Here is a 25,268-nt window from a genome sequence, read left to right as displayed (position 1 = left end):
ATGAGTCTTTCTGTAGTGGCTTTCCCTCAACTTCTCCTCTCGATCCCTTCCTCTCACTGTAGGAGCAGCTTCTTTTGTAGCCTTTTAGGATTATGTTTTGGGATTTGTGGGATAAATTTGATAATATCCAAGCTTTGAATTTCATAATGAAAAATTGTCAACACTGTAGAAAAGCCAACTTTATGTAATAGTGACACAATTAATATTTCTTTATAAATAACTAAAAAATTGATATGGCTGTTTAAATATAATACAATTTAACTCCAATCATGGAGGAATTTGATGTCTCTGTCTTCCATGTACACCTGCATTTTTATGTACTCCTCCCTACATAATTAATAATAAAATTATTATTTTGTTAACATTGCAAATTAAAATATGTGACTTGTTTAATTCTTAGAGCTGTCACCATGTTTTCACATAGGAAATACTACCTTTTGTCCTGTGATCTGGAGAATGGTTCCAATGATATTTCTTATAATGAAGAGTCATTTTGAGGAAATTGTAATTTATAAAAAGCTAGGAGTTATAAAAATTTAAATGTCATTTTCCTCTGAACATAAAATAATAAAAATCTTCTTTACCCAGTTTGTCATTTATTATATTGACATTTGGTTGTTTATTGGATGTCAGCTTTTTAAAGAGCAGTGCAATGTCTTTTGATTTCAGGCAGCTGTGGCTGTACCAAAAAGGCCCCCGGATGCTGTACAGAAAGACACCACCTCACTGAATCAGGTGAGAAGTTCTGATGCATCTGCTCTGTTAAGGTTTGCACATCCGTTCTTTTGTGTGTCTATAGTGGAGTAACTCAAGCAATGAAAAAATTAAACACCAGGCTTTGATTTGTAGAATAAGTTTTCAGAGAAGGGTGCTCCTTTGGAGTGATCCGCAGAAAGGCTTGCAAGTCCTGACTGGCTTTGCAGAAAGGTGGTGCGTGGATGCTTCGTCCTCAGATGTAGGGCTTGCAGTTTGGCAGGGAGAGTTGGGAAGGAATGATGGCAGAGTGTAGGCGAGGAGTAAAGTGTGATGTGTGAAAGATGAAGTCAGACTTACTTTGGTGAGTAATGGAAGACACTGTGCCTGAGCACATCTTGACAAATGGTGGAAAAACTGTGCTGCTAGAGCATAAACTTCATGCTGGGTTTTGTATTATGTATCAGTAACTTTTTAGTCAGTAAGCAAATTGGCAACTGTTTAAAGCCCTACAAATGTCACTTCTTGGATATATTATATAAATGTCCATAGAAGAATTTCTTCATTGGTAGCTGGCTTGACTATCCAAGAAAAACAAATGTTTCATGAAGAATAGAGATTTCTGTGCAGTGATGTAAACAGACCAAACAGTGAAGAGCTCTTAATACCAGGCATTGTATTTGAGGAGAATGAGAGAGAAACTAGCTTCACCAGATACATATTTAATGCTAATTATACTGTTTGGATTTCAGTTATTATTGAGTAGATTGTACTTTCCATCAGTATAATTCTTTATTAAAATCACTACTGTGCTAAATTGAGAGCAGATATGACATAAAAAACAGGTCTTCTTTGTGGGGACCCTTTCAGTTTAGGCCATCCCTTTATGGGGCCAAAAATTGAAAATATCACAGATGTTTGGTAGGTCTATTTGGGTCACTTGCATAGCTACCAGAAAATGCTAATTTTCAATAAGTAGCACTGAGATATAATCCTGGTAAAATCTTTGGACTTTAAAGATGAAGAAAATAATCTTGAGGGCCTGAAAGACAATGGTAAAGAAACTTTCCAAGGAAGGTAATTAGATGGGTGTTGGATTTCTCCAGAGCAGGACAGAAATGGGGCACCATTCTTGAGAAATAAAAATTTGTATCAATCCAGTTTTTCTTCTAAAAGAACATTCCACATGAAAGAGGAGCTTCAACTAATGAAGAGGTGATGAAGAAACCCTGATAAAAGGATTGAAACAGCAGCCAAGTATAAATCTAAGACTAGGCTAGAGACTGGAAGGGCAGAAGTGACACGATGGTAGGTGCTCTGAGAAAGTACAAGCAATGCAACCCTATGGGAGCCATGATAGGGTTGCAGACGCCCTACTGTTAAGGACATGTGAGAGGTGAAAGATAGCAATTAAATACTTAAACATGAGTTAGTAATAAGTTGAGAAACTGAGGAAGAAAAAGAACAGTGACAAAGAAAATTAAGGTAGCTGGAGAGATCATTCAGGGGTTAAGAGCCCTGGCTGCTCTTCCAGAGGACTCAGGTTTAATATTCCCAGCATCCCTGTGGTAGCTCACAATCTTCTTTAAGTCTAGTTTCAGAGTATCCAGTACCACCTTCTGGTCTGTGCGAGCATGAAGCATGCACATATAGTCAAAATAAATCTAAGAAAATGAAAATAGGGGCAAGAACGGAAAAGATAGATAGAGAGTAGTTGGGAGAGAGACACAAGGTGATCCTGCATACTGGATAGAGAGAAAACGCTCAGCAGCAGTGAGACTCTGTTTACCTTTGTGCATACTGTTCATATGGCTGATAGCGTGGCTTCCAGGATTGCTAGGTTGGAGCTGACATTCTTTTCCCACAGCAAAGTGCTCTTTGCTACTTTCTTAATGGATGGTGTTTTAGTACTGGAGGTGTTTACTTTGAAAAGGTTTTTTAGGTCTCTGTATATTGCAGGATCTCAAGTTCTTCCTTGGTGCTTTTTATTCACCAGGCAGCTCTTGGGGGGATATTTTTGTTTGATTCTGTTCTCCAAAAGAGAGGACTTTCCAGGGACTTCCATCTGTGGTCATGTGCATTTCTAGTCATCTGTGTGCAGACAGGGTTGGAATCAAGTACTAATCAAAGACTTTGTTGGCTTCATTTTTGCTAAAATCTCCTAAAATGATTTAGAAACTGCTGGTGTTCACTGAGGCAATACCCATGAGGTTTATTATTATTATTATTATTATTTTTTATCTCATTTAATTTCTCCAGTTCTTGGAAAGTGAGCCCTGTTAGCCTCTTAAAGTTTCCCCAATGAGAAACCCGAGGTTTTGCTTGGTAAAGAAAGTTGCTTAGCAAAACTAGGGCTGATGTGAACCCAGGCCCCTCTGGACCAAAGCCCATTGTGTAGTTTATGTCTGACAACTTCCCTTTGTGGCCCTGAGATGTGTTGTTTTTTTCATTGTATGCACAATAGTATACATTTTCCCGTGTTTACTATTTGTATAGTGTTTTAAAAAATAATCATTTAATTTTCTAACACACAGAGTCTTGTATTTAGAAGAACATAACTACAGGAAAGAATACTGAGCCACTGAAAAGTGAAAATTTTCTCAAGATCAGCCTTGTTAAGGAAAAGATCTTGAGGTAGAGCTGACTCTGACTCTAACAAGCTATTATAAGGACCATTAGATACCCAGCTGCCTTGTGGATTTCTTCCCTAACTCTGGAGAGCAATCTAGTTTGAAAACTGCACAGTTTAAATACCAGACAGTATGATGCCTTTCCCTGTCACTACCTACATTTTCCTGCTAATTCTGCCTTACCTGTGTAAATTAATGTGAATATCTGGCCTATGAATTTCCAACATACTGGCAAGTTATTTGGTTTGTTTTCATGCATGAACTGGTATTCAGGGTTTAGTGTGCCAGAAGATAAGTTTATGTGAAGTCTTTGATCTGTCCAGTATTATGTTATAAATTTCAAATTCAAAAAAGTGAAGAAAATTGGCATAGAATTTGCTTGGCTAAAAGAGACTTTAAACCTTTCCCTGTCCACACAGAATTTCCCTTTTTGTGAGTTTTCCTTTAAGCAGTGGTATGTAATTCTTGCTTTCCTTTCTTATTACCTTATCTCTCACTCTACTGACTTCAGCAAAAACTAAAACTTGTAACTAAAACTTAGTTACAAGCAACCTTGTTTTTGTAAAAGTTAGTTATACCTTAGACCACAGTCTGGATTTATGCACATATGCATTTTATTAATAGTTGGCCATGCTGCCTGTTCTACACTACTGCTTTCTCAGAAGACACTGAGTACAGCGATGATTTTTCTCTGCAGGCTGCTTTATACCGCCTCAGTGGAGACTGGAATCCCTTACACATTGACCCTAGCTTTGCTAGCATTGCTGGTGAGTTGTACATGATGTGAGTCACTGAAAGATATTAGCTCAGTTAACTAACTGCACATTTAAAGAAAGTGCTACTTATGACTGGTAATTGGAATAGCTTTTAAAAAAGGGTTCTCATACTTATTCAATGGCTATGGAAAGGTAGGAAGTTTTCAGAAGATGGTGTGTGGTTCAAGTGAAATTCAGACGGTGGAGTAAGGCCTCTGCCACTGTGGGTCTTGGATGAAGCTTTGGGGAAGGGTGTGAGCTATCATGAAGGGCAAGGTCATCAGGTAAGAACAAAAGGTTTAAAGGCTAGACAGGTGTATGACATTACCCACTGTGGTTTGTTTGAAACAAAATGAAGTGACTGTTCCATCCCTCGTACATTTATTTCATGTTTTTTCAAAAAAAAAAATTTTGTTGTTTAATTATTCCTGCTATTTATGGAACTTTTTCTTTCTTCTTTTTTTTCTCTCTCCCTCCTTCCCTCCCTCTCTCTCTTCCTTCCTTCTTTCTTTGTTTCTTTCTTTTTTCTTTGTTTGTTTCTTTCTTTTTATTTCTCTCTCTCTCTTTTTTTTTTTTTTTTTGAGATATAGTCTCAATATGTAGCCCTGGCTAGCCTGGAACTAGTTATGTAGGCCAGGCTGGTCTTGAACTTAGAGAGCTCTGCTTGCCTTTCTCTCCCCAGTGCTGTGATAAAGGTGGTACCATCTCTCTTGGTGTGTTCTGTTGCTTAATACATAGTAAAGTTCATAATTCATGCAATTGCAGTTTAAAAGACAGTAAAATGCTATATTAAATATATACTTGGATAAGGTACCTTTCATGTATAACAACTACCTAAATTTTCTTAGGTTTTGAGAAGCCCATATTACATGGATTATGTACCTTTGGATTTTCTGCAAGGCATGTTTTACAGCAGTTTGCAGATAATGATGTATCAAGATTCAAGGCGATTAAGGTATATGTCTCGTGTGTGTGTGTGTGTGTGTGTGTGTTTTGGTGTTGCGGGGGAGGGGCAAGGTTGAGACAAGATTTCTCTGTAGTCCTGGCCATCCTGTAACTAACTCTATAGAGCAGGCTGGCCTCAAACTCAGAGATCTGCCTGCTTCCGCCTCCTGAGCACTGAGATTAAAGGTGTGTGCAACCACTGCCAGCATGAGTACTTTTGAACCGCAGCATTTTCTTTAACAGAAGCTGTCAGAAGGCTGACTTTGAACTGTATAACATCACCTGCAATATTGATGGGATTTAGTGTTTGCAGTGTGTGCTTATGAGTTGATTTCAAGGGCTGGAGTGATGGCTCAGTAGTCTGAGCCTCTGTCTGCTCTGCTAGAGGCCCTGGGTACAATTCTCAGCAACCACATGGTGGCTCAGGCGTTGATTTCAAGACTGTACTGTTTACTCACTTTGTTAATAGCAAAGGAAAATGTTTCTGCCTACAATATGTTTGACTAAGCAAAAGATGTATACTTGAAAGGCACGTATGACCATGTCAAATAGCCTAGAAAATATTTATTAGTTTTTTTCTCCATGCAGGAGTGAAGATACATTTTCTGATGCCTGGCTCTTAATAACACTCATTATTTTCATGTTTTACATTTGATCATGATTATTTTTTTTAATTCAGTAGTATGTATATAAATTCACACAGTAAATGATCCTGCTCTAAAATGTGGAAGTATTTTCACCAGAGCCTTTAGCCCCTTATTAATTAGTGCCACTTTGAACTCTTTAAACTGTTCTGGTGGCTGCTTGTATCACTACCTAATAGGATTATGGTTTTGGTTTTTGATTTGTGTTGAGCAAATGCTGCTTACGATGCTGCCTTTTTCTTTTTTCTTTTTTCCCCAATGTTGAAAACTGAGTATAGGGCTTCACCTATGCTAGGCCAGCACTCTGCCAGCAAGCTCTGACCCCAGCCCTGATTCTCTTGTTTAGAGAGAGAAGAACTAGCTTATGTGTGTGTGCACACACACTGTCAGTGTTCATCTTTTATTATTTTTTTATATTTTTGTTATCTTCTATGAAACTTAAATATTTAAATCTCTACTTTTTTCCCCTTTTATTCTGACCTCAGAAAATTTCATTTCAAGTAGAAGAGTTTTCATGTAAAAACATTTTTAACACTAACACTCTTATTTTAATAGGTTCGTTTCGCCAAACCAGTATATCCAGGACAAACTCTACAAACTGAGATGTGGAAGGAAGGAAACAGAATTCATTTTCAAACCAAGGTATGAGTCAGGGTTGGAAGTGTGAGCTGTGTGAGCCCCTTCACCGCACATTGTCATTTTGTTTTCTGTTAGCATGTTTTGTGATTAGTAGTAGGAATCTGAAACTTGGGAGAAACTTGGGAGTACTTTTAAAGTCATTGCTGACTTTTAGTTGAAACTAAGATTCCTCATGTACCTTTAATTTTTTTTCTTTCTCACTAGTGAAAGATCTTGCAGCTTGGCTCAAAAGGATTGGAACAGCAGTTTATCTAGTCTACTAGGAAAGACATTTTAAATGAATTTTTGCTGAATTAGAGGCAGAGCTGCTTGTATTTTAGAGAGCAGTGAAGGTGTAGCCTTTAATTTTTTCCTGGATAGAAACCAAATGCTCTCTATCACACAGAAATCTATAAACCAACACCTTGTATCATAGAGCCTGGGCCTAATGAATGATTGTCAAGCTAATAAAAGTGTCTTTGATTTAAGCAATTTTGAGGGAGACTTAGTGATGCTCCAGAAAAGCACTAAAAGGACATTCATGGTTTCATTATTAACAGTTTAAAAAACTTTTGTTGCCTCAGCTAAGCAGCTAATAGCCTTCTGTTGGTTATTCTGTTATTACACGGAGCAGGCTTAATTAAGTACTGCAACAGAGATAGTGATTTATTTACGGAGACGACGTAAACACTGTTGCCTTCAATAGCAGCTCTGCATTGAAATACAGAAAAACCTAGGTTCCTAGGGAAATCTTGATGTTGGTAATGACTTGCTGATGGCCACATAGACAGCTTTTGAGCAGGTGTACAAATTCAGCTCCAATTGGCTCTAAAGCTCTAGTCCCAAGACTTTTTAAAAAAATTGTTTTTCCCATATTGTTTGTTCCTCCAGGAACTGGCAAGCTGGCAGAATTCTGCATCAGTATTAATGCCTTCCCACTGCTGGCAACATTTTTATGCTTCAGGGATATAATTTGTTTTACTTTGCAAATTTATTTTGTATTAAAGACCTCAGTGTAAGTTCTGCCTTATCCCTAGGCAATCTCTCTGATTTTTTTCTTTCTAAAATTTGAAGTCTTATTCTGTAGCCCTGGCTGCCCCATTAGAAGTTGCGATTCTCTCTGCCTTCAAAGTGCTGGTATGCACACAAGCACACTATGCCCAGCTAGGAGTACCTTAAATTCTATCCTTCATTCCCACTTACACATGCACGCACCCTGGCTTTTCCTGAAACCTTAGTTCTTTTAAAATCTTTGTCTCCTGTTCTTCAACTCTCTCATTTTCTAATTGTTTTGTATAAAATGTTTGTGGTGGAGCCAGGGTACGGGGATGAATACTAAGGATTGAACTCAGGGTGTTGCCCATGCTAGGCAAATACTGTACAACCCTAGCATGACCAGTACATATACAGTTTCTGTGAACCTGAAGAGCTGAAAAAACACCTAAATTTAATGCATTCTTTCCCTTTTAAATGACTCTAAAAATGCTTTCTCTTTTTAGAGTGCTTACTCCTTCCCCAGTAATTACAGGGACATAGAAGACTCCTACCTTGACTCCCTCCTTTTCATTGTATTTCAAGAAACATTTTAAACAAATATTTCAGAACTTTATGCCCATGTACTTACAAAAAAGCAATTTGCTAAAGTATATTTTGTTTTTTCATTAATTGTGTCTGTGCTTTTCACTATCTATAATTCTTTTTTTTTTTTTTAAGAACAAATTGTTGGGAAGGTATTTCCCCCCTTTTCAAGTGGGACTGGTTAAAAATCAAAGTTGTAACAATTGAACAATTACTACCTTAACTTTTGGAAATTTGTTGTCTATATTATAATTTTTCTTTGAGAGATTGTCTTTTGCTCTAGCCCTGTATGAACAGAAACATGCTGTAATAGTCCAGGCTGTCTTTGTGCTTGCAGTTTTCTTGCTTTAGCCTAGGATTGCTTTAGCTATCATTACAAACCTGGCTTTTGGTATTATTCTTATAGAAGAATAGTCACTGGAATGATTTGAAATACAGGATTAGGCCTGAGAGCTTTCTTTAATGGCAGGCGGAAAGGCTATTTAGATATTTACTTCATGCTATGAATAGTTCTAACTCGAATAGGATCCATAACTATGACTTTGAACACTCTCATCTGTTCTTAGCCAGTTTTAGCTTGGATTAATAGAACATATTTACCCCATTTGGGTATCAAGACACATCTGCTGTTTTCAACAGTTGTCTGCTTACTCTGGCTCCCCTCAGAATGTACTTGGGCTTAGGAAAAAGAAATCTCCAAAATACCAGTGTCCAGGCTCTACCCTAGACCATTTAAATTAGTAGTTAGGCTTAAAAATATTTATTATTTTTAAGTTGTGTGTAGGCGTGTGCTTCTGTATATGGTATGTGCATGTGCGTGCAGGTGCTCAGAGGCCTGAGGGACCTGATGTCCTGGAGCTCAGGCCACACATGATTGTGTGTGGTCTCATGTTTGGGGCTGGGAACAGAGCTGGGGGTCCTCGGAAGAGCAAGCAGAAAGTGCGCCTTATCTCTGAGCCATCTCTCCAGCTCCTTCCATTAGTATTTTGGAAGATGGGACCTGGTCATAGTTTTTCTATCTTCCTTCCTTTCTTTCTTTCTTTCTTTCTTTCTTTCTTTCTTTCTTTCTTTCTTTCTTTCTTTCTTTCTTTCTTTCTTTCCTTTCTCTCTCTCTCTCTCTCTCTCTCTCTCTTTCTTTCTCCTTTAAAGGTCTTATGCAGGCTTAATAACAATTGTATTAATTCAGAAAATCTTCATGTCTATTAGCTTATCATTTACATCACTGAACTTTTTAATCTGGTTTTCTGTTTGTTTTTGTTTTGCTTTGTTTGCTTGTTTGTTTTTCATTTCAAAGAAATGAAAAAGTATGAGGTTTCTATGAAATGGCTAGCATTTCAATGTGGCACTGTAAACTGTCTGAGTGAACCGTATTTCTTCCCTACTTCACTTCTTCTCCTCAGGTCCAAGAGACTGGAGACATTGTCATTTCAAATGCTTATGTGGATCTTGTGCCTACATCTGGAGTTTCGGCTCAGACACCTTCTGAGGTAGGCTGCAGAGGCTGGCACCAGTCACTTCTGTGTATGCGTCTTAGGTAATGTCACTTCAGGATTGTTCAGGCTACTTCTTTTAGCGATGAGAAAGCTCTTGAAGAAATGACACTAACTCAAAACTCATTGGAATGAAAAATCATTTTGAATAGCTAGAATTTTTAAAATCTTTGCAGAATATTGGGATACTTTTAAAAGGACGTAGTTGCCTGTTTTAAGAGTGAATTTCTCAGTTTTTATGAGAAACCTTTAAAAGTATTTGAAGAAAAAAGGTGAAAAGTTAAATGTTGTAGGAATCTATTAATATTTACTATGGATTTATCTTCTGGTAAAGCTTGCTGTTAATCCTAGACAGCCATATAACCAAATCACCACACAAAGACTGGGTTTATTTAGTTAACTTAGAACACAATGCTGGGCAATAGCTACTCTATCCTAAACCTCCAAGCCCTCATAGTTTCCTAACATTTAGATTTCCCACATTATACTTGCTTTTCGTGAAATCTTAGGTCCAGTCCATCTCTCCAATTCGGTTTAAGATCTCTCCCTTTTCTCCTCCCACTCATTTCCTGCCCTCTGGCTCCTCCCAGCTTAACATTGTGTCTAGTTGCTTTATTTTGGCCTGTTTACACAGAGTTGAGACAGGATGCTTAGAATGAGTATCACAATGCAATATCCAGATTGAAACGGGGGGGGGGGGGGAGGATCAGCATTTGAATGAACAAGGGTAAGGTGTATACATTTTAAAGAACATTATACCAACAGTTAAATAACCTATTTTTCTTGATTTAGAAGTTTGTATGCAGATATGAAGATGATAGTCTTATTTATCTTTTAGTAAGGTTAAGGCTTTTGATAAAAATATTTATATTTTATGTCCAAAATATTAACTTAATAATATTGGCACTTTCATACCCATGATCTTTTTCAATCATGAAACATGTTATTACATAACTAACAAAAATTAATGTCTTTTTAGATTAATCTAAGATGAAAGTCTATGAAGTGTTACTGCCAGAAAAAAAAAAATTAAAGGCTTCATAGAATTTACTCGTGTTTTTATGAGCAAATAAATGACCATAGAGCTTGATTATTTGCTCAGTGTTTTATAGAGGTTAATTAGACATAGGTACACAGTTTACTTACTATTTTTTAATGAGTTAATTTGTATGTGAGGTGATTGGGTGCACTCACCTGAGTAGGCACACATGTAGAAGTTGACGTAAGGTCTTCCTCAGTTCATTCTCCCCTTACGTTTGAGACAAGGTCCCTCACTGAACCCGGAGCTCACCCTCTCAGCTGGACTGGCTTCCAGCGAGTCCTGCATCAGCTTGGTCTGTTTCCCAGCACTGGGGTTACGCCATGTGTCTCCACATCCAGCTTTTAACACAGGACTTCCTGTCAGGACTTCATGCTCATACAGGAGGCACTTTATTCTTACACTGAAGTATTATTTTAAAATTATAGTAAAAAATTGAAATATTCTGGAAGGGTAAAGCAGTTCTGGCAGGTGAAATAAGCCTACTGTGCATAAAATAGTTTAGCTGTGTTTACGAACAGGTTAAAGACTACTTTTAGTGTATGAATTTGTAATAATTTCTTTGTGAAGTTTTCAAATAAGGTTTCCTCTTTTCTCAGGGTGGAGAGCTTCAGAGTGCTCTTGTGTTTGGGGAAATAAGTCACCGCCTTAAGGACATAGGGCGTGAGGTGGTAAAGAAAGTAAATGCTGTATTTGAATGGCATATCACGAAAGGTGGGAATGTTGCAGCCAAGTGGAGTAAGTAATATTCCTGACTTTGTATTATTATAAGGTAACTTTCAGTGGAGATAAAGTATGTTTTATAATCAGTAGTAGTTCCTTTGAAAGCAGGTAAGTCTGACCTACATAGTGTTTTTTGTTGTTTTCCATGAGAACTAATAGGTTTTACGTCACTCAAAGGCATGCATTTTTTCTTAAATGACATACGTTATTTGACATTTGTTCATGCAATTCTCTCTCTCTCTCTCTCTCTCTCTCTATATATATATATATATGCAGTTCTACCTACTCTTATCTACCCCAACCCTGCCAATTCCTTTCTCACATTCATGTATTTTTGTTTTGTGACCCACTGACTTTAACCAAAGCTGTGCATGTGAGCATATGAGCATGGTGTGGAACTATGCATTACAATGGTGCAGTCCCTGGCGGCTGACAGCTGAAGACATGACTGAGTGCCCCACCTCCCAGCCTTCATCAGTATCCAATAGTTCCCCAGGGCTGGGATCCCAAGAGAAACTACCCCCTATTTCACCACTGACTGTTGACTGTGTAGGCCCAGTGCGTGTAGACACAGCTGCTGTAAGCTCATGTTTCTGTTGTAATACCTAAAGTCAGTACACTTGGCATTTTGTATGTCCACATCCACAGTTTCCATCAGCTAGTGATGGGCTCTGTGTCACGATGACTGTGATGATTAGTCCCAGGACCATTTTCTGAAGAAAGAAGAATTGGAAGATTAGAAAGAGTGAAGCATGTTTCCAGTCCTCTTACATCTCCTTCTGTTCTGTCTTCATTATGTTCTGTAGGATTGGGGGAGAAATCAGGCTTATCAGTGAATACTTCATGGAACGTTTTGGTTACATTTACCTTTTGTCCTGGAAGCCCATGGAAAAGAATATTTTCAGTGAGAGTCTAGCAGCTCTTGTCTCCTAAATTTTATAGTAACATGGGAAAACCTGCTTACAGGGTATTTTTTTTCCCAGAGAAATAATATAGTCTATAATATTCAAAAACAGAAATTTATAATAACAGTAATTGCAAAGACAGTTAATATAACAGAAAAATAAAAATTTTTCAAGGCAGACTGAAGATAGCATTCAAAAACTATAATTGTCATATAAAACATGTAAATTTTTTGAGTTGCCTTTAAATTTATCATGGGCTAAGACTATCTCTTCAGAATATTTAACTAAGCCCTACAAAGTAAATGTATGATGTTGAGCCTCAATAAGCCAATTCTTTTAAAAAAATTTTTATTAATTACACTTTATTCACTTTGTATCCCCCCTGTATCCCCCTCCCTCCTCCCCTCCCAATCCCTCTTTCCCTTCCCTTCTCCACGCATGCCCCTCCCCAAGTCCACTGATAGGGGAGGTCTTTCTGTCCTTCCTTCTGATCCTAGTCTATCAGGTCTCATCAGGAGTAGCTGCATTGTCTTCCTCTGTGGCCTGGTGAGGCTGCTTCCCCCTGAGGGGGAGGTGATCAAAGAGCAGGCCAATCAGTTCATGTCAGAGATTGTTCTGTTCCCATTACTATGGAACACACTTGGACACTGAACTGTCATGGGCTACATCTGTGCAGGGGTTCTAGGTTATCTCCATGAATGGTCCTTGGTTGGAGTATCAGTCTCAGAAAAGACTCCTGTGCTCAGATTTTTTGGTTCTGTTGCTCTCCTTGAGGGGCTCCTGTTCCTCTCCAGGTCTTACTATTTCCTACTTCTTTCATAAGATTCTCTGCACTCTGTGCAAAGGTTGGCCATAAGTCTCAGCATCTGCTTTGATACCCTGCAGAGGCCCTCTGTGGTAGGCTCTTGTCCTGCTCCCTGTTTTCTCCTTCTGTTGTCCATCCTCTTTGCCTTTCTGAATGGGGATTGAGCATTTTAGCCAGAGTCCTCCTTCTTGATTAATTTCTTTAAGTATACAGATTTTAGTAGGTTTATCCTACATTATATGTTTAATATCCACTTGTGAGTGAGTATATACCCTGTGTGTTTTTCTGCTTCTGGGATACCTCACTCAGGATGATCTTTTTCAGTTCCCACCATTTACTTGCAAATTTCATGATTTCCTTGTTTTTTTTTTTTTTTTATTGTTAATATTCCATTGTGTAAATGTAGACCACAATTTCTGTATCCATTCTTCAGTTGAGGGGCATCTGGGTTGTTTCCAGGTTCTGGCTATTACAAATAAAGCTGCTACAAACATGGTTGAGCAAATGTCCTTATTGTGTACTTGAGTATCTTTTGGATATATGCCTAGGAGTGGTATAGCTGGATCTTGAGGATGCACTATTCCTAATTGTCTGAGAAAGTGCCAGATTGCTTTCCAGAGTGGTTGTACAAGTTTTCATTCCCAGCAGCAGTGGAGGAGGGTTCCCCTTTCTCTACAACCTCTCCAACATGTGTTGTTCACTTGAGTTTTTTATTTTAGCCATTTTTATGGGTGTAAGATGAAATCTCAGGGTCCTTTTGATTTGCATTTCCCTGAGGACTAAGGACACTGAGCATTTCTTTAAGTGTTTCTCTCCCATTCTGTATTCCTCTACAGAGAATTCTCTGTTTAGCTCTGTACCCCATTTTTTAATTGGATTACTTGATGTGTTGCTTTTTAACATCTTTAGTTCTTTATATATTCTGGGTATCAGCCCTCTGTCAGATATAGGGTTGGTGAAGATCCTTACCCAATCTGTAGGCTGTTGTTTTGTTTTGATACGGTGTCCTTTGCTTTTCAGAATCTTTTCAGTTTCATGAGGTCCCATTTATCGATTGTTGCTCTTAGAGCCTGTGCTGTTGGTGTTCTGTTCAGGAAGTTGTCTCCTGTGCCAATGAGTTCAAGGCTTTTCCCCACTTTTTCTTCTAACAGATTTAGTGTGTCTGGTTTTATATGGAGATCTTTGATCCACTTGGACTTTAGTTTTGTGCAGGTTGATAAGTATGGATCTATTTGCATTTTTCTACATGTAGACATCCAGTTAGACCAGCACCATTTGTTGAAGATGCTATCTTTTTTCCATTGTATGGTTTTGGCATCTTTGTCAAAGATCAGGTGTCCATAGCAGATGATGAACTGTGATGGCAGAATTATGGTCAGTCAAGGTTTGGGCTAGACTGTGTGCTCTGTGGCTCCCATGACAGCTGTGAGCAGAGGTTTGGAAAGCACAGGCAGAGCTTATTAGCTTTGCCACCTTGATAACTCACGCAGGAAGAAAATGGAACAAAACTTTGGTTGTGGAGGATTGTCTATCATTCCTGTTTATGTAGAATTTGGCTTACAAGCTTCAGCTGTATAATTTGTAATGCTAAATATGTAATATACTTTCCCAAATAATTTGTTTGTTGTTTGAATATTTTATATTAATGGGATGCTTCAAACTATTGAAATCGTTTGTGAGTACTTACTGTGTCCTAAAGACATCATGCTGCTGGACAGAATGTGTTCCGTATTCCTTAGAGTGATAGCTTTAAGTACATGGCTTGGAGCAGGTTGGCTTCTTTCCAATCTCATGTCTATAATCTTTTACATTACATGAACGTGTGTACAGACCTCACCTACATATCAAGATCATGCAGATACTGTGTGTTTTTATTTGAATATTGTTTGGTGAAGAGAATTAGTTGAATTTTAATGATGTTCGTTGTGATTAAGTGTCCAGAACTAACTATACACCTGGACTGAATCCAGGTGTACTGCATGACAGTGGTGGGACCAGGATGCTCTTTGAATGTTAGTATTCATACATTTTGGAAACTTGTCTCCATGTGGAAGAAGGTGTAGGGATTTGAGGACTGGCTTTCCCTGCAGACAAGAATCCACACTTTCTTAAATTAAATTTTTATTTTTATATTAATTACAGTTTATTCACTTTGTATCCCAGCTGTAGCCTCTCCCATCCTCATCTCCCAATCCCACCCTCTCCCCCTTATCTGAGAATCCACACTTTTTGAATAAGCCATTGACCATCAGAATCTATGAGCTCTGGTTTGGAATTCATCTTCTGATGAAATAAAATCAGATTATTCTTTAAAAAAATTTCAGCTTAAACATAAATTAATTCTTTATCTTTTGAGATAAGATCTTGCTTTATATATAGCTTAGGCTGGTCTCAAACCAGAAGCATAGGCATGTGTCAACATACCAGGCTTGTACACAAAAATGTAAAGGTGCTGATTCTAGAATTTGGGTTGAGATTCAGAAGTGTCTCGTGAATTTCCAGAACAGCTTGTCTTTGGAAAGAATCTGGTATGTAGTTATCAGTAAAGGATTTCCTCAGAAGTGACAGCCACTGCTGTCTAGCATAGTTCTTGACTGCATGCTCAGAGCAGACCAGCTCAGTCCCCTCTGTATGTGACATTCACAAATTCTTCTCAATTCAGTAAATTCTGGTGTAGAGATAAAACTGTAAAGATTGTAAAGAGAAGTAACAGTTATCTCTCTTCTAATACTTCAGAGTGCTAAAATTTTATCCCATTTTGTAAAACTATGTGTATTTAAGAGTAACTTGGAGACTTAAGGTTGTAAGGGTGAAGGCTACTCTGTTATTCCAAGAACAAAGACATTCTCTGACACAGAGCAGTTATCAATGTCAGGAAGTTAACACTGATACACTGTCATTATCTACTCTACCACATTATTAATGCTTCACCATTTGTCCCAATAGTGTCGTTTAAAGCAAAGGAATAATAACAGTAATAGTAGCAACAGGAGAAATGGAGAGAGAGAGCAGTACTGTGGGTTTGGCCTGATCATACTCTGTTATGTCTCTGGCTGTTGGAACCTGGATACATTTGTCTGTCTTACTTCTTACCTTGATGTATTGGAAAACATATTTTGAAGAATATTCTTTAGTTTATATTTATTTGATACTGTTCATGATTAGATTTATGAACTTTTGGCCAGAATAGTAGCAAAGTATTGTGTTCTTGCTGTCTGTCTGTCTCTTTTTTTTTCCTAAAAATATCTTACATTTTTAGAGGGGACTGGTGGCTCTCTTCTTCCTTGCAGCATTTAGGAGCTGAGGTAGGATGATGACCCATGAGTTTGAGGACAGCCTAGGCTACTGGATGAAACAGGTTTGCATTTGTTGCTACTGTTTGCTGCATAGAGCACCTTCTTTCTCACCCACTCACCCACTTAACAGTCCCTAATACTTTCTCTTCAAAAAAGTGTGTTGTATTAGGGGACAAGATGGGCTTGTGCCCTCAAGAACCTGGCCATCCTAGGTCTAGGAGGCACAAGCAGCACATTTTTTCTTCTGTAGCTCCTTTTGTGATTTTATCTTGCCCCTCCCTGGAAAGGTGGTAAATTCCATGTGAGACTTTTCTGAATTCTTTCAGAGGCTTAGTGATCAGAAATTTGAGCTATAATCACTCGTAAACTCAGTAAACAGTGCCATTGAGTGGAAGTGCACCATCTGTGCTTCTATAGTGAGACCTTACAGGTATCTGAATCTAGAGGATTATGGCGGATGGTTCTCCCACATAAACCTGAGCCACTTGCTAAGAATGATTTTTTCTTCTTGTATTAGAGTTAGGTCTTAGCTTGTCATAGTGTCAAGTCTTGGGTGAGGGAAGGTGTGAACCACCAGAGTGCTGTTGCCCAGGTTTGCTTCTTCCCTCTGAGAGTGATGTGTGTGAAGTACAGTCTTATTACTGAGTGGGATTTGTATGTACACCCGCCCAAGAGGGCCTTGGGCAGAGTTCTGCAGGATTAAAATTATAGACGCTTAGCCTGTTGGTTGACAAAGGTTTGCTTTCTTTTAAACTTTTCCATACTCCCTCCTTTCTGTCCTCTTCTGTTACCTGTCTTTCTGACTGTAGAGTTAATACATGAAAGTAAGAACAGGCCCTTTGTTCTTCCTGTTATACTTCTGGTACCTCTGATACTAGTCTAACAGTCACACTGGAAGCCTAACAAGGAAACAAATGAAGCATCCAAAGTGAAAGGTCCTTCCTTACTCCTTGTCTTCCTAGACTAATCATTAAGTTTGTGTTTTTTCCTCAAATCTTTTTGTTTACTTGGTAAAATTCTCTTCTGCAGAGACTTGGGGTGACTTAGTGTTTCAGGACTTGTTAAGCAAAAAGGTAGTTAAGTACTCTGGATGGTCTTACAGTCTTTCTTATGAGAGTTTGTAGGTCTTTACATTCCCTAGGAGCATTGACATAGCTGCAGCAGCCCTGACCCCTGAGAAAGAGAACACACATTCATGAGGTGACACTGAAGCTGTATGCATGATGTCAATCATGGGAGACAGCTCACACTTCCTGCATGTAGCTTCAGCAAAGCTCTGTAAATGTACAGAAAGCAATGGAGTTAAACTGTGAAATAGTTATCCCCCCCAGGTACTAAGCTTGTTTCTGGAACAGTTACCCTTTCTATAAAAAGTTTGCAAATGGAAGAGAAGCTAGTTAACCAACCAACCAACCAACCAACTAACCATTATAGCAGTACATGATAAGTAACACAGAGACACAGTGTGCTGAGAGCGGGACTCGGGAGCACTCAGTCCTAATGAGATGACGGCATAAAACACCTTCCCTCAAGGCTCAGGGACCTATGCAGAGGAGGTGAAAATGGATGGCTCCAGGGAAACAGTGTTTTCCAGACACAACAGGACTGACAGACACATGAACTCAGAGACTGTGTCAGTATGCACAAAGCCTGCACAGGTTCAAACCAGACAGTGTTCCGAGGTGATGAAGTGGGTGCAAAGTGCCATTCCTATCTCCTTTTTTTTTCTTTTCTTTTTTCTCTTCTCCTTGCTTCACTTCTCTTCTCTCTTTGTTTTTCTTTCTTTCTTTCTTTTTGAGACAGGCTTTCTACATAGTCTGGCAGTCCTGAAACTCACTAGACCTGGCTGGCTGGCCTTGAACTCACAGAGATCCACCTGCCTCTGCCTTCTGAACGCTGGGATTAGAGGCGTGTGAGACCATGCACAGCTCAAAAAACTATTTGCCATTTAAATGAATTCCTGCTAAGAAAGGAAAAGTCGTTTTTTTCCAATAGACTCTCGTTGGGTACATTAACCACACTCCAGGGCAGGTCCCATGCCCAGGAGTAGCTGGTCAAAGCAAAGCGAGTTCTCTGCTGCTGTGTGTGAGAGCATGTGCTTTTTCTTTGTTTTGGCTTTTATCTGTATTATTTTTTGTTTGTTTGATTTTTGTCTTTTTTTTTTTGAGAGAGAAAAAGACCATGATGTGCGTAAGGGTGTGGGAAAGGATTTGCGAGGAGTTAGGAGAGGAAAAACAGGATCAAACAATAGTACATGAAAAATGTTTAAGAATAAAATTATACATTATGATTTATTTGTGAATAATAAGTGTTTTTTAAATTTAGTTTTCGAACCCTGCTAGTCAGGTGGCAGAGCCTTTGCTACAATTCAGATGTTAGAAGGGTGGCCACATTGTGCCGTCCAAGCAGCCCCACATGCTACTGTACTGAAAGGCTTTGCTCATGCAGTTTAAAGGCCTCAGCCATATACGTCCCAGCAACCTCACTTCCCTTTAGTAACTTGCTCCACATTTGATTCATACTTATACGAGTATTTCTATTATATGAAATTTCTCATAAGAAAAAAAAAACTTAATGACTTGACTGTTTTGAAGAACTTTATGAACAGTAGCACCTGAAAAGATTTACAGAGTCCACCTAATGGTGCACACTGCAGGACGATGGCTGTGAGCTCAGGGCCAGTCGTGTTTACCGGGGGAGACCTTGTATCAACCAACAACAACACCAAAAATTTTCTAAATGACGAAAGTGTGTTCTAGAAGTGGGATAAGTATAGAATACATGAATATTGCCTAAGTTGGAAACGACAACAGTTTCCGTTTTGGTTTGCTTTTTGTTCTATGATATTTTTGAGAAAAAAGAAACACATATTGTTTTCTTATTTTCTCAGCCATTGACCTGAAGAGCGGCTCTGGAGAAGTGTACCAAGGCCCTGCAAAAGGCTCCGCTGATGTGACCATCGTCATTTCCGATGAGGATTTCATGGAAGTGGTCCTGGGCAAGCTTGACCCTCAGAAGGTAATGTTCTTAAAATTTTCATTTACCAAGTTTATTCTTACATTCCCATTAGCAAGTCATATTTTAAAAATTACTATTTCAGTTAATATTTTTCAAAAGATTTTTTTGAGGGGGTATAATTCTTCTTTGCTATTTATTAAAACAATATAAAACACAGTTAGAGGTGTAAAACTTGTAATGATATTAGTTGAGTATCCCTGGCTTGAAGTGTTTCAGCTTTCAGTTAATGAATTTTCAGAGCTTTCCACAGATTTTACTGGCATAGGATCCCTAATCCAAAAATTAGAAATCTGAAATGCTCCAAAAATTAAAAAAACAAACAAACCAACCTTGATTTTCATTCCTCAGGAAGTTTTGATTTTTGAAACATTTTAGAAGTCAAAGTTTTGTATTAGTGGCATTCAGCCAGTATAAAGCCTTAATAACTCATTGAAAACCTAGAAACAGGATATTAAGCTAACAGTCACTGTTCTGCTGAAGTTGAAGCATTCCAGTGAATGCCAGTGGAAATCTTCACTAAGTCAGAATACCATCTGAGCCTATTGTTGATAGTATTCTGAATCTGTTACCTATTTTCAAACACAATTGAAAGAGCTAATTTAGTAATTTACATAGAGGAGAAAATTTAGTTCTTTAGTTTGTGATTATACTGCCTGAAATCCCAAGCATATTATCTGGTCCTTACAATGAGTGGGCTCAGATAAGTGTTTGAATGCACAAGTATCAAGAAACCACTTCCACATAGTAGCAAAACTCATGAGGTGAAAGAACTGTAGAAAACATGTTTAAAAGCTACACATTTATGTATATGCTATACAGAATACCTGTTTACAAAGAATCTTCAAAATTTGAAACTTTCTAAGAAATGCATCTTTCCCTCAGTCCCTGGTGAGGACTACCACTGAGAGAACTGGAACAACAAAACCAGCCCGGGCTGTTGTTCCTTTCCCAGGGTGCACAGCAAGGGGTTTTGGGGTATATGCAACCACAGCAGGAGAGGAGGGAATTGTAACTTGTTGCTGGCACACGTTATGGGCCTTCTGTATCAGCTGCTCCACTATGGTCTGCTGACAGAACTGCATGTGAATGCAACCGAGTGTCTCTCCCTGTGAAATGCTTGGACTTGGACCAGTGATGATCAGATGGCAAGTGCTTCAGGCCCCTCATCAATGTTACAGCAGCCAGTCCCAGAGAATCTTTCAAGTAACAAGGCCAGCAGTAATAGCTAATGGCTGTCCCTGAAAGAAGTCACTGCACTCGTTATTATCACACAGTGCGCACCCTCTGGGCTGTCTAGACCACACCTGTCTGAACTGCTTGAGTCCTCCAGCTCTTGCATAATCTGTACAGATAGGAGGTCTTTGACTTGAGGATGTTTTATTGCCTAAACACTAGTGATGGTCAAAAGAATCTGTGGGTTCCAAACTCAAAATTGCATTAACAACCGATATCCTAAGACACATTTTCAAGAGAAATTTGGCTTTTAAGAAGGCTGTCCTATGAAAGTAGGAGTAATATTTATTCAACTATGCAGCATAAATGTCAACATAAGACCGACATAAGATCACATGTGAGAAGCAAATGCTGTAATATGGAACCTCTTGACTATGGCAACTCTTTAGTAATGGATCCTAAGATGCTAAAGTAGATGAGGTTAGAGAGATGAGTGGTTAAAAACACTCTCCATTCTTGGAGAGGACCTAGATTCAGTTTTAAGCATTCATATAGGTGGCTCATAGCTCTAGCTCAAAGGGAGCTGATGCCGTCTGGTCTCTGTGATCACCTGTACACATAAGTTCATGCAGGTATGCACACATAATAAATCAGCCAATCAATCTTTTATATAAAAGAGCTCAAAAATTATGGTTGAATGAAATTAGGAAGATCTGCATGATATAAATAAGATATTCTTCAAATAGGAAGACATCTTGGAAAACAGAGCTCAATAACAGATAAAAACTTTAGTCAAAAAGCCCAACTAGATCAAGTAGGAAAAAGAATATTAGCTTGAAGTAGGTCTTTCAGAATGTCACATTCAGACAGAGAAAAAAAAAAAAAGAATTAAAAGACTCAGTATGTGTGGGACACCATAAAAATATCAGACACCTGCATCAGTATACTTATGAGTTAGAGTTACAGACAGAAACCGTTCAGTGAATTTGTGGTTGAAAACTTGCTTAATGTTGGGCAAGGCACAGACATCCAGATACAGGAGTCATAGAGTTCCCAAGTAAATATGATCAGGAGAAACATGTACTGTCAAACGGCAAAGGAGGATTCTTTAAACCTGAGAAAGTGCCAAATCACACGTAAGTCTAACAAGCAGGAGAGAATGGAAGGATGCATTTTAAGGCCTGAAGAGAAATAATTGTCAGCAAGGTTATGGTATCAAGCTCTTCTTCAGAGGGAAGCAGCAGGGAAGGAGTTTGAAGACTTACCACATCAGCAATACAGAGGTGTCTAAGGGAGTACCACAACTAGAAGTAACATAAGTTAGGAAAAGTGTAAATCCTATTAGAAGAGCAGACATGCTAAAAAATAAAATCATTGTCAGTACAGTCAACTACCAAACTATAAAATGATAGGAAAAAAAGGGAGCTGGGAATTCAAAACTAGAAGAAAACCAACATATTACCAACATAAATTTATACCTTTCAGTGGCAACCAAATATAAATGCTTATATTTCACCAACTAAAAAAAAAACAGACTTATTGAATAAGTTAAAAAATAAGGTTTAACAAGGTTCTGCATACACGAAACTCATTTTACAAAGTAGAATATCAAATGAACTGAAAGAAAAATTGGAAGATGACATTCCAAAGTAAATAGAAATGTTGAGTGGGGATGTGTGTAGCTACGTTTGTATCTGAAAAAGATGACAACGACAAAAACAGATGAGGCCTAGTATACAGTGAGCAAAGGCCAATGCATCAAGAGATGGGATGATTGTAATTGAATGTGCATCTAATATTGGAGCACTGAGTTTAAAAGAAGCAAATACTGTTAGACTAAAGGGACTAACAGGCTTCAATATAATAAATAATGAGAAAGTTCTATACCCCATACAACAGTGAATAGATAGATCATTCATTGAAAACAAAAATCAGAGTTAAACTCTACTATCGATCAACTATATCATAGCTCAAATGACTTAACGTATACAGCCTATCCAACAGGTACAGAATTCTGCTCTTCAGCACATGGAATATTTTCTAGAATAGACCAAACATTGAGCTACAGAATAAATGTTAATTATCCAAAAAAACTTTAAAAGTGAAAAAAACCAGGCCCAGATGGCTTTCCTACTTAATTTTACCCTACTTTTAAACAAGAACTGACCCCAGTACCTGCAAAGACAGGAGTCCTTCACAGGCATTCTGTAAGGACAGCTCTGCTCTGTTACTCAATCCTGACAAGGATACACATGCATGTGTCATTGTCCTAGATAGACATAGAATGGTTCTCAGCAAAAACACTAGCAAAGCAAACTCAACAGCCTGTGTGTGTAGAGTGAGCACACAGACAGATACACACACACACGCACACACACACGAAGTATTCACCACAATCAGAGATGCAAGAATAATTCAACATATGCTAATATGTCATATCAATAGAATGAAGGAAAAATCACATGATCATCTTTATAAATGCAATAAAAACATTTGATAAAACTCAACACACCTTTCATGATATAAGCTCAGATCAAATTAGGTATGAAAGGACCAAACTCCAGCACAATAAAGGGTTACCACAATAAAGGATTCCACAATAAAGGATACCACAGATGGGATCCTGTAGCACAGGGAGAGCCAAAAGCCTGTAAGATCATGAGCAGGACACGGTTGTTACTCCTCCCACTCTTAAATGTGCAAGTATTAGCCAGAACACTTGGGCACCAGAAAGAAATAGAAGACAACCATAGATTACACATGTGCAGTCTCACCAGCTCGTAAACAGGACTTGTTGATGTGGATGGAACCTGCACACAGAACCACAGGCAACTGAGGGAAGCTGAGAGTAGACCTACTCTTACCCTGGGGAGAGCCCCCAAACCAGTTTTCCATTCTGAGTGGTCATTCCTGAAAACATATATATATATATATATATATATAACATTATATAGATGAGCAGGTTGTATTTATATATTTAGGAGTAGACTATGCATATGTGTATCAACAGTTAAAGGAGTAGAGTTCATAAAATTGAGAGAAAGAGAGCAGAGGGTGTTCATGGGAAAGGAGGAAAGGGAAGAAATGACATAATTATGTTTTAATTTCAAAACCATTTTAAAAAGCTTTAGATAGCGGACAGGAGGAAACTAAAAAATATTTGGTTTTTCAGATAATGTTTTTATATGTAGAAAAACCTAGATTCTATTGAGAGACTTAGAAATGTTAAAATGTAGATGGTTACAGAATTCATTTAGCATGTCAGCCTTCTGCAGGACATCATACACTCTTACCATGTACCTTGCACATTACTAACCCATGACAAGGTGTGTCACTTCAGTGCTGCTGTTCTGTGTCTTCAGAGGTGTAGGGGATGGAGCTTCGGAGAGGTTAAGTGGTTTGCCCAGGTTCATATTGGTAAGAAGTGACAGGGCCTGGGCTTAACCCCAGTGTTCCTGTGCTGTCACCCACACACCACAGCTTATATGACATTATATGGCCACTGTGTGGTGGACATGTAACTAGTATCTTCACTTTGCTTTCAAATTCTGAGTAGAAATTTATTAAGAAACTACATGAGATGGCTTATGGTCAAGAGTACTGGCTGCTGTTCCAGATGACCCAGGTTCAATTCCTAGCACCCACATGGCGGCTTACAACTGCTTGCAATTCCAGTTCCAGGGGCTTTGGGACCCTCACACAGACATGTATATACAGGCAGAATACCAATAATGAGATAAAAATAAATAAATTTTGAAAATAAGGAATGCAATATCATCTTTTATCTGTGTATTCTCAAATTCACATGTAATAACAGAATAAATCCAAAAGAGTAGATTCAAATAGAATTTTCAGGCCTGTCAAGTCAGAGAACTCAGTCTATGATTTTTATTAACATGCAGGAGTCTTTTTTCTCAGCTAAAATTATGTGTGCTGTCTATAACTGTTACACTCTTATGGCTAGAGTGAAGCTGCCTTGTCTAGCCACTGACACATGTGTTGTCATTATCAACAACTGTCTTTTTGAAAAAGAGATCAAGTGTAAGGGTAACGGTTGGTGCTCTTCCTCCCCTGCTTTGCAGGCCTTCTTCAGTGGAAGACTGAAGGCCAGAGGGAACATCATGCTGAGCCAGAAACTTCAGATGATTCTTAAAGACTACGCTAAGCTCTGAAGGGCACACTGTGCTGTTCACAAAAATGGAATAATTAAATACTGTCTACAAATTACGCTCCAGCATTCTGTGAGGTAATCAACAAGATGCAGCAGAAATCGCTTAACATTTTCAGACTTCAGATAACTTTTGGATTTTCATTTTCTACTAATTTTTCACATTATTTTTACAAGGAACTGTAATCTAGCTAGCAAGTAATTGTTCTGTTCATAGATCTATATCTTAATAAAAATTTTCAACCAAGTCTGGTTTCTGTAGAATTTGTAATAGTATTAGTATGTTGAAAGGAAAATTGAATGAATAAGAGCTACTTTAATACTTGTCTCACTTATTTCTTTTCTCTTCATTGATATCCTGTATTTCATGAATTTCCAAGTATGTACTCATTTTCCACTGTGAGAATAGTGCTGTGCTTAAGAACAAAGCCTTTTTGCTCTCAAATAGTTCTTTGATCCCCTCTGTTTGAAATTTTATATTTTCACCATGTTTTTAAATCCACCAAAGATAGGACATTTTTGCTCCCACCAGCAGCCGGAAATCTAAAAGATAGTGTCTAGCAAGCATGATCGCAGAGCTGTTTCCCCCTTCGTTTCCCTGGATACAGTGTACCTGGGAATGAGCCTTGTGGGCTTGTCTGCAAAGGGACAAGGGGTGTGTGCGTGGTGAGGCTGGGGTGGAGTGAGCTTCAGTCTTGTGCTCAGGGTCACTTTGGCTAGGACGATGGTTAATCTCAATTATCAATGTACAGAAGTGAGAGAAACTAGTAAAGGAGACTTTAACATGT

The 25,268-nt window shown here is 38.3% G+C and overlaps 1 protein-coding gene across 2 annotated transcripts in view; it reads left to right on the top strand.

Annotated features, from left to right (window-relative positions):
- Positions 1-24,727, top strand: part of Hsd17b4 (hydroxysteroid 17-beta dehydrogenase 4) — a 73,978-nt gene extending 49,251 nt beyond the window's left edge. The window contains exons 17-24 of one of the 2 annotated variants that reach the window (XM_060377284.1): positions 670-735; positions 4,021-4,090; positions 4,927-5,033; positions 6,223-6,309; positions 9,264-9,350; positions 10,992-11,130; positions 19,012-19,139; positions 24,395-24,727. In XM_060377284.1, the coding sequence (XP_060233267.1) occupies positions 670-735; positions 4,021-4,090; positions 4,927-5,033; positions 6,223-6,309; positions 9,264-9,350; positions 10,992-11,130; positions 19,012-19,139; positions 24,395-24,484 (774 nt within the window). In that variant the 3' untranslated portion in view covers positions 24,485-24,727. Of the gene's footprint in view, positions 1-669; positions 768-3,947; positions 4,091-4,926; positions 5,034-6,222; positions 6,310-9,263; positions 9,351-10,991; positions 11,131-19,011; positions 19,140-24,394 lie in introns of both variants that reach the window. The other variant, XM_060377283.1, reaches the window with a different exon arrangement.
- The last annotated feature ends 541 nt before the right edge of the window (positions 24,728-25,268 follow it).

This window comes from Meriones unguiculatus, chromosome 2 (genome assembly GCF_030254825.1).
Source record: "Meriones unguiculatus strain TT.TT164.6M chromosome 2, Bangor_MerUng_6.1, whole genome shotgun sequence".
NCBI lineage: Eukaryota > Metazoa > Chordata > Mammalia > Rodentia > Muridae > Meriones > Meriones unguiculatus.
The sequence above is the reverse complement of the archived record's forward strand: the minus strand, read 5'-3'. Positions and strand labels throughout refer to the sequence as shown.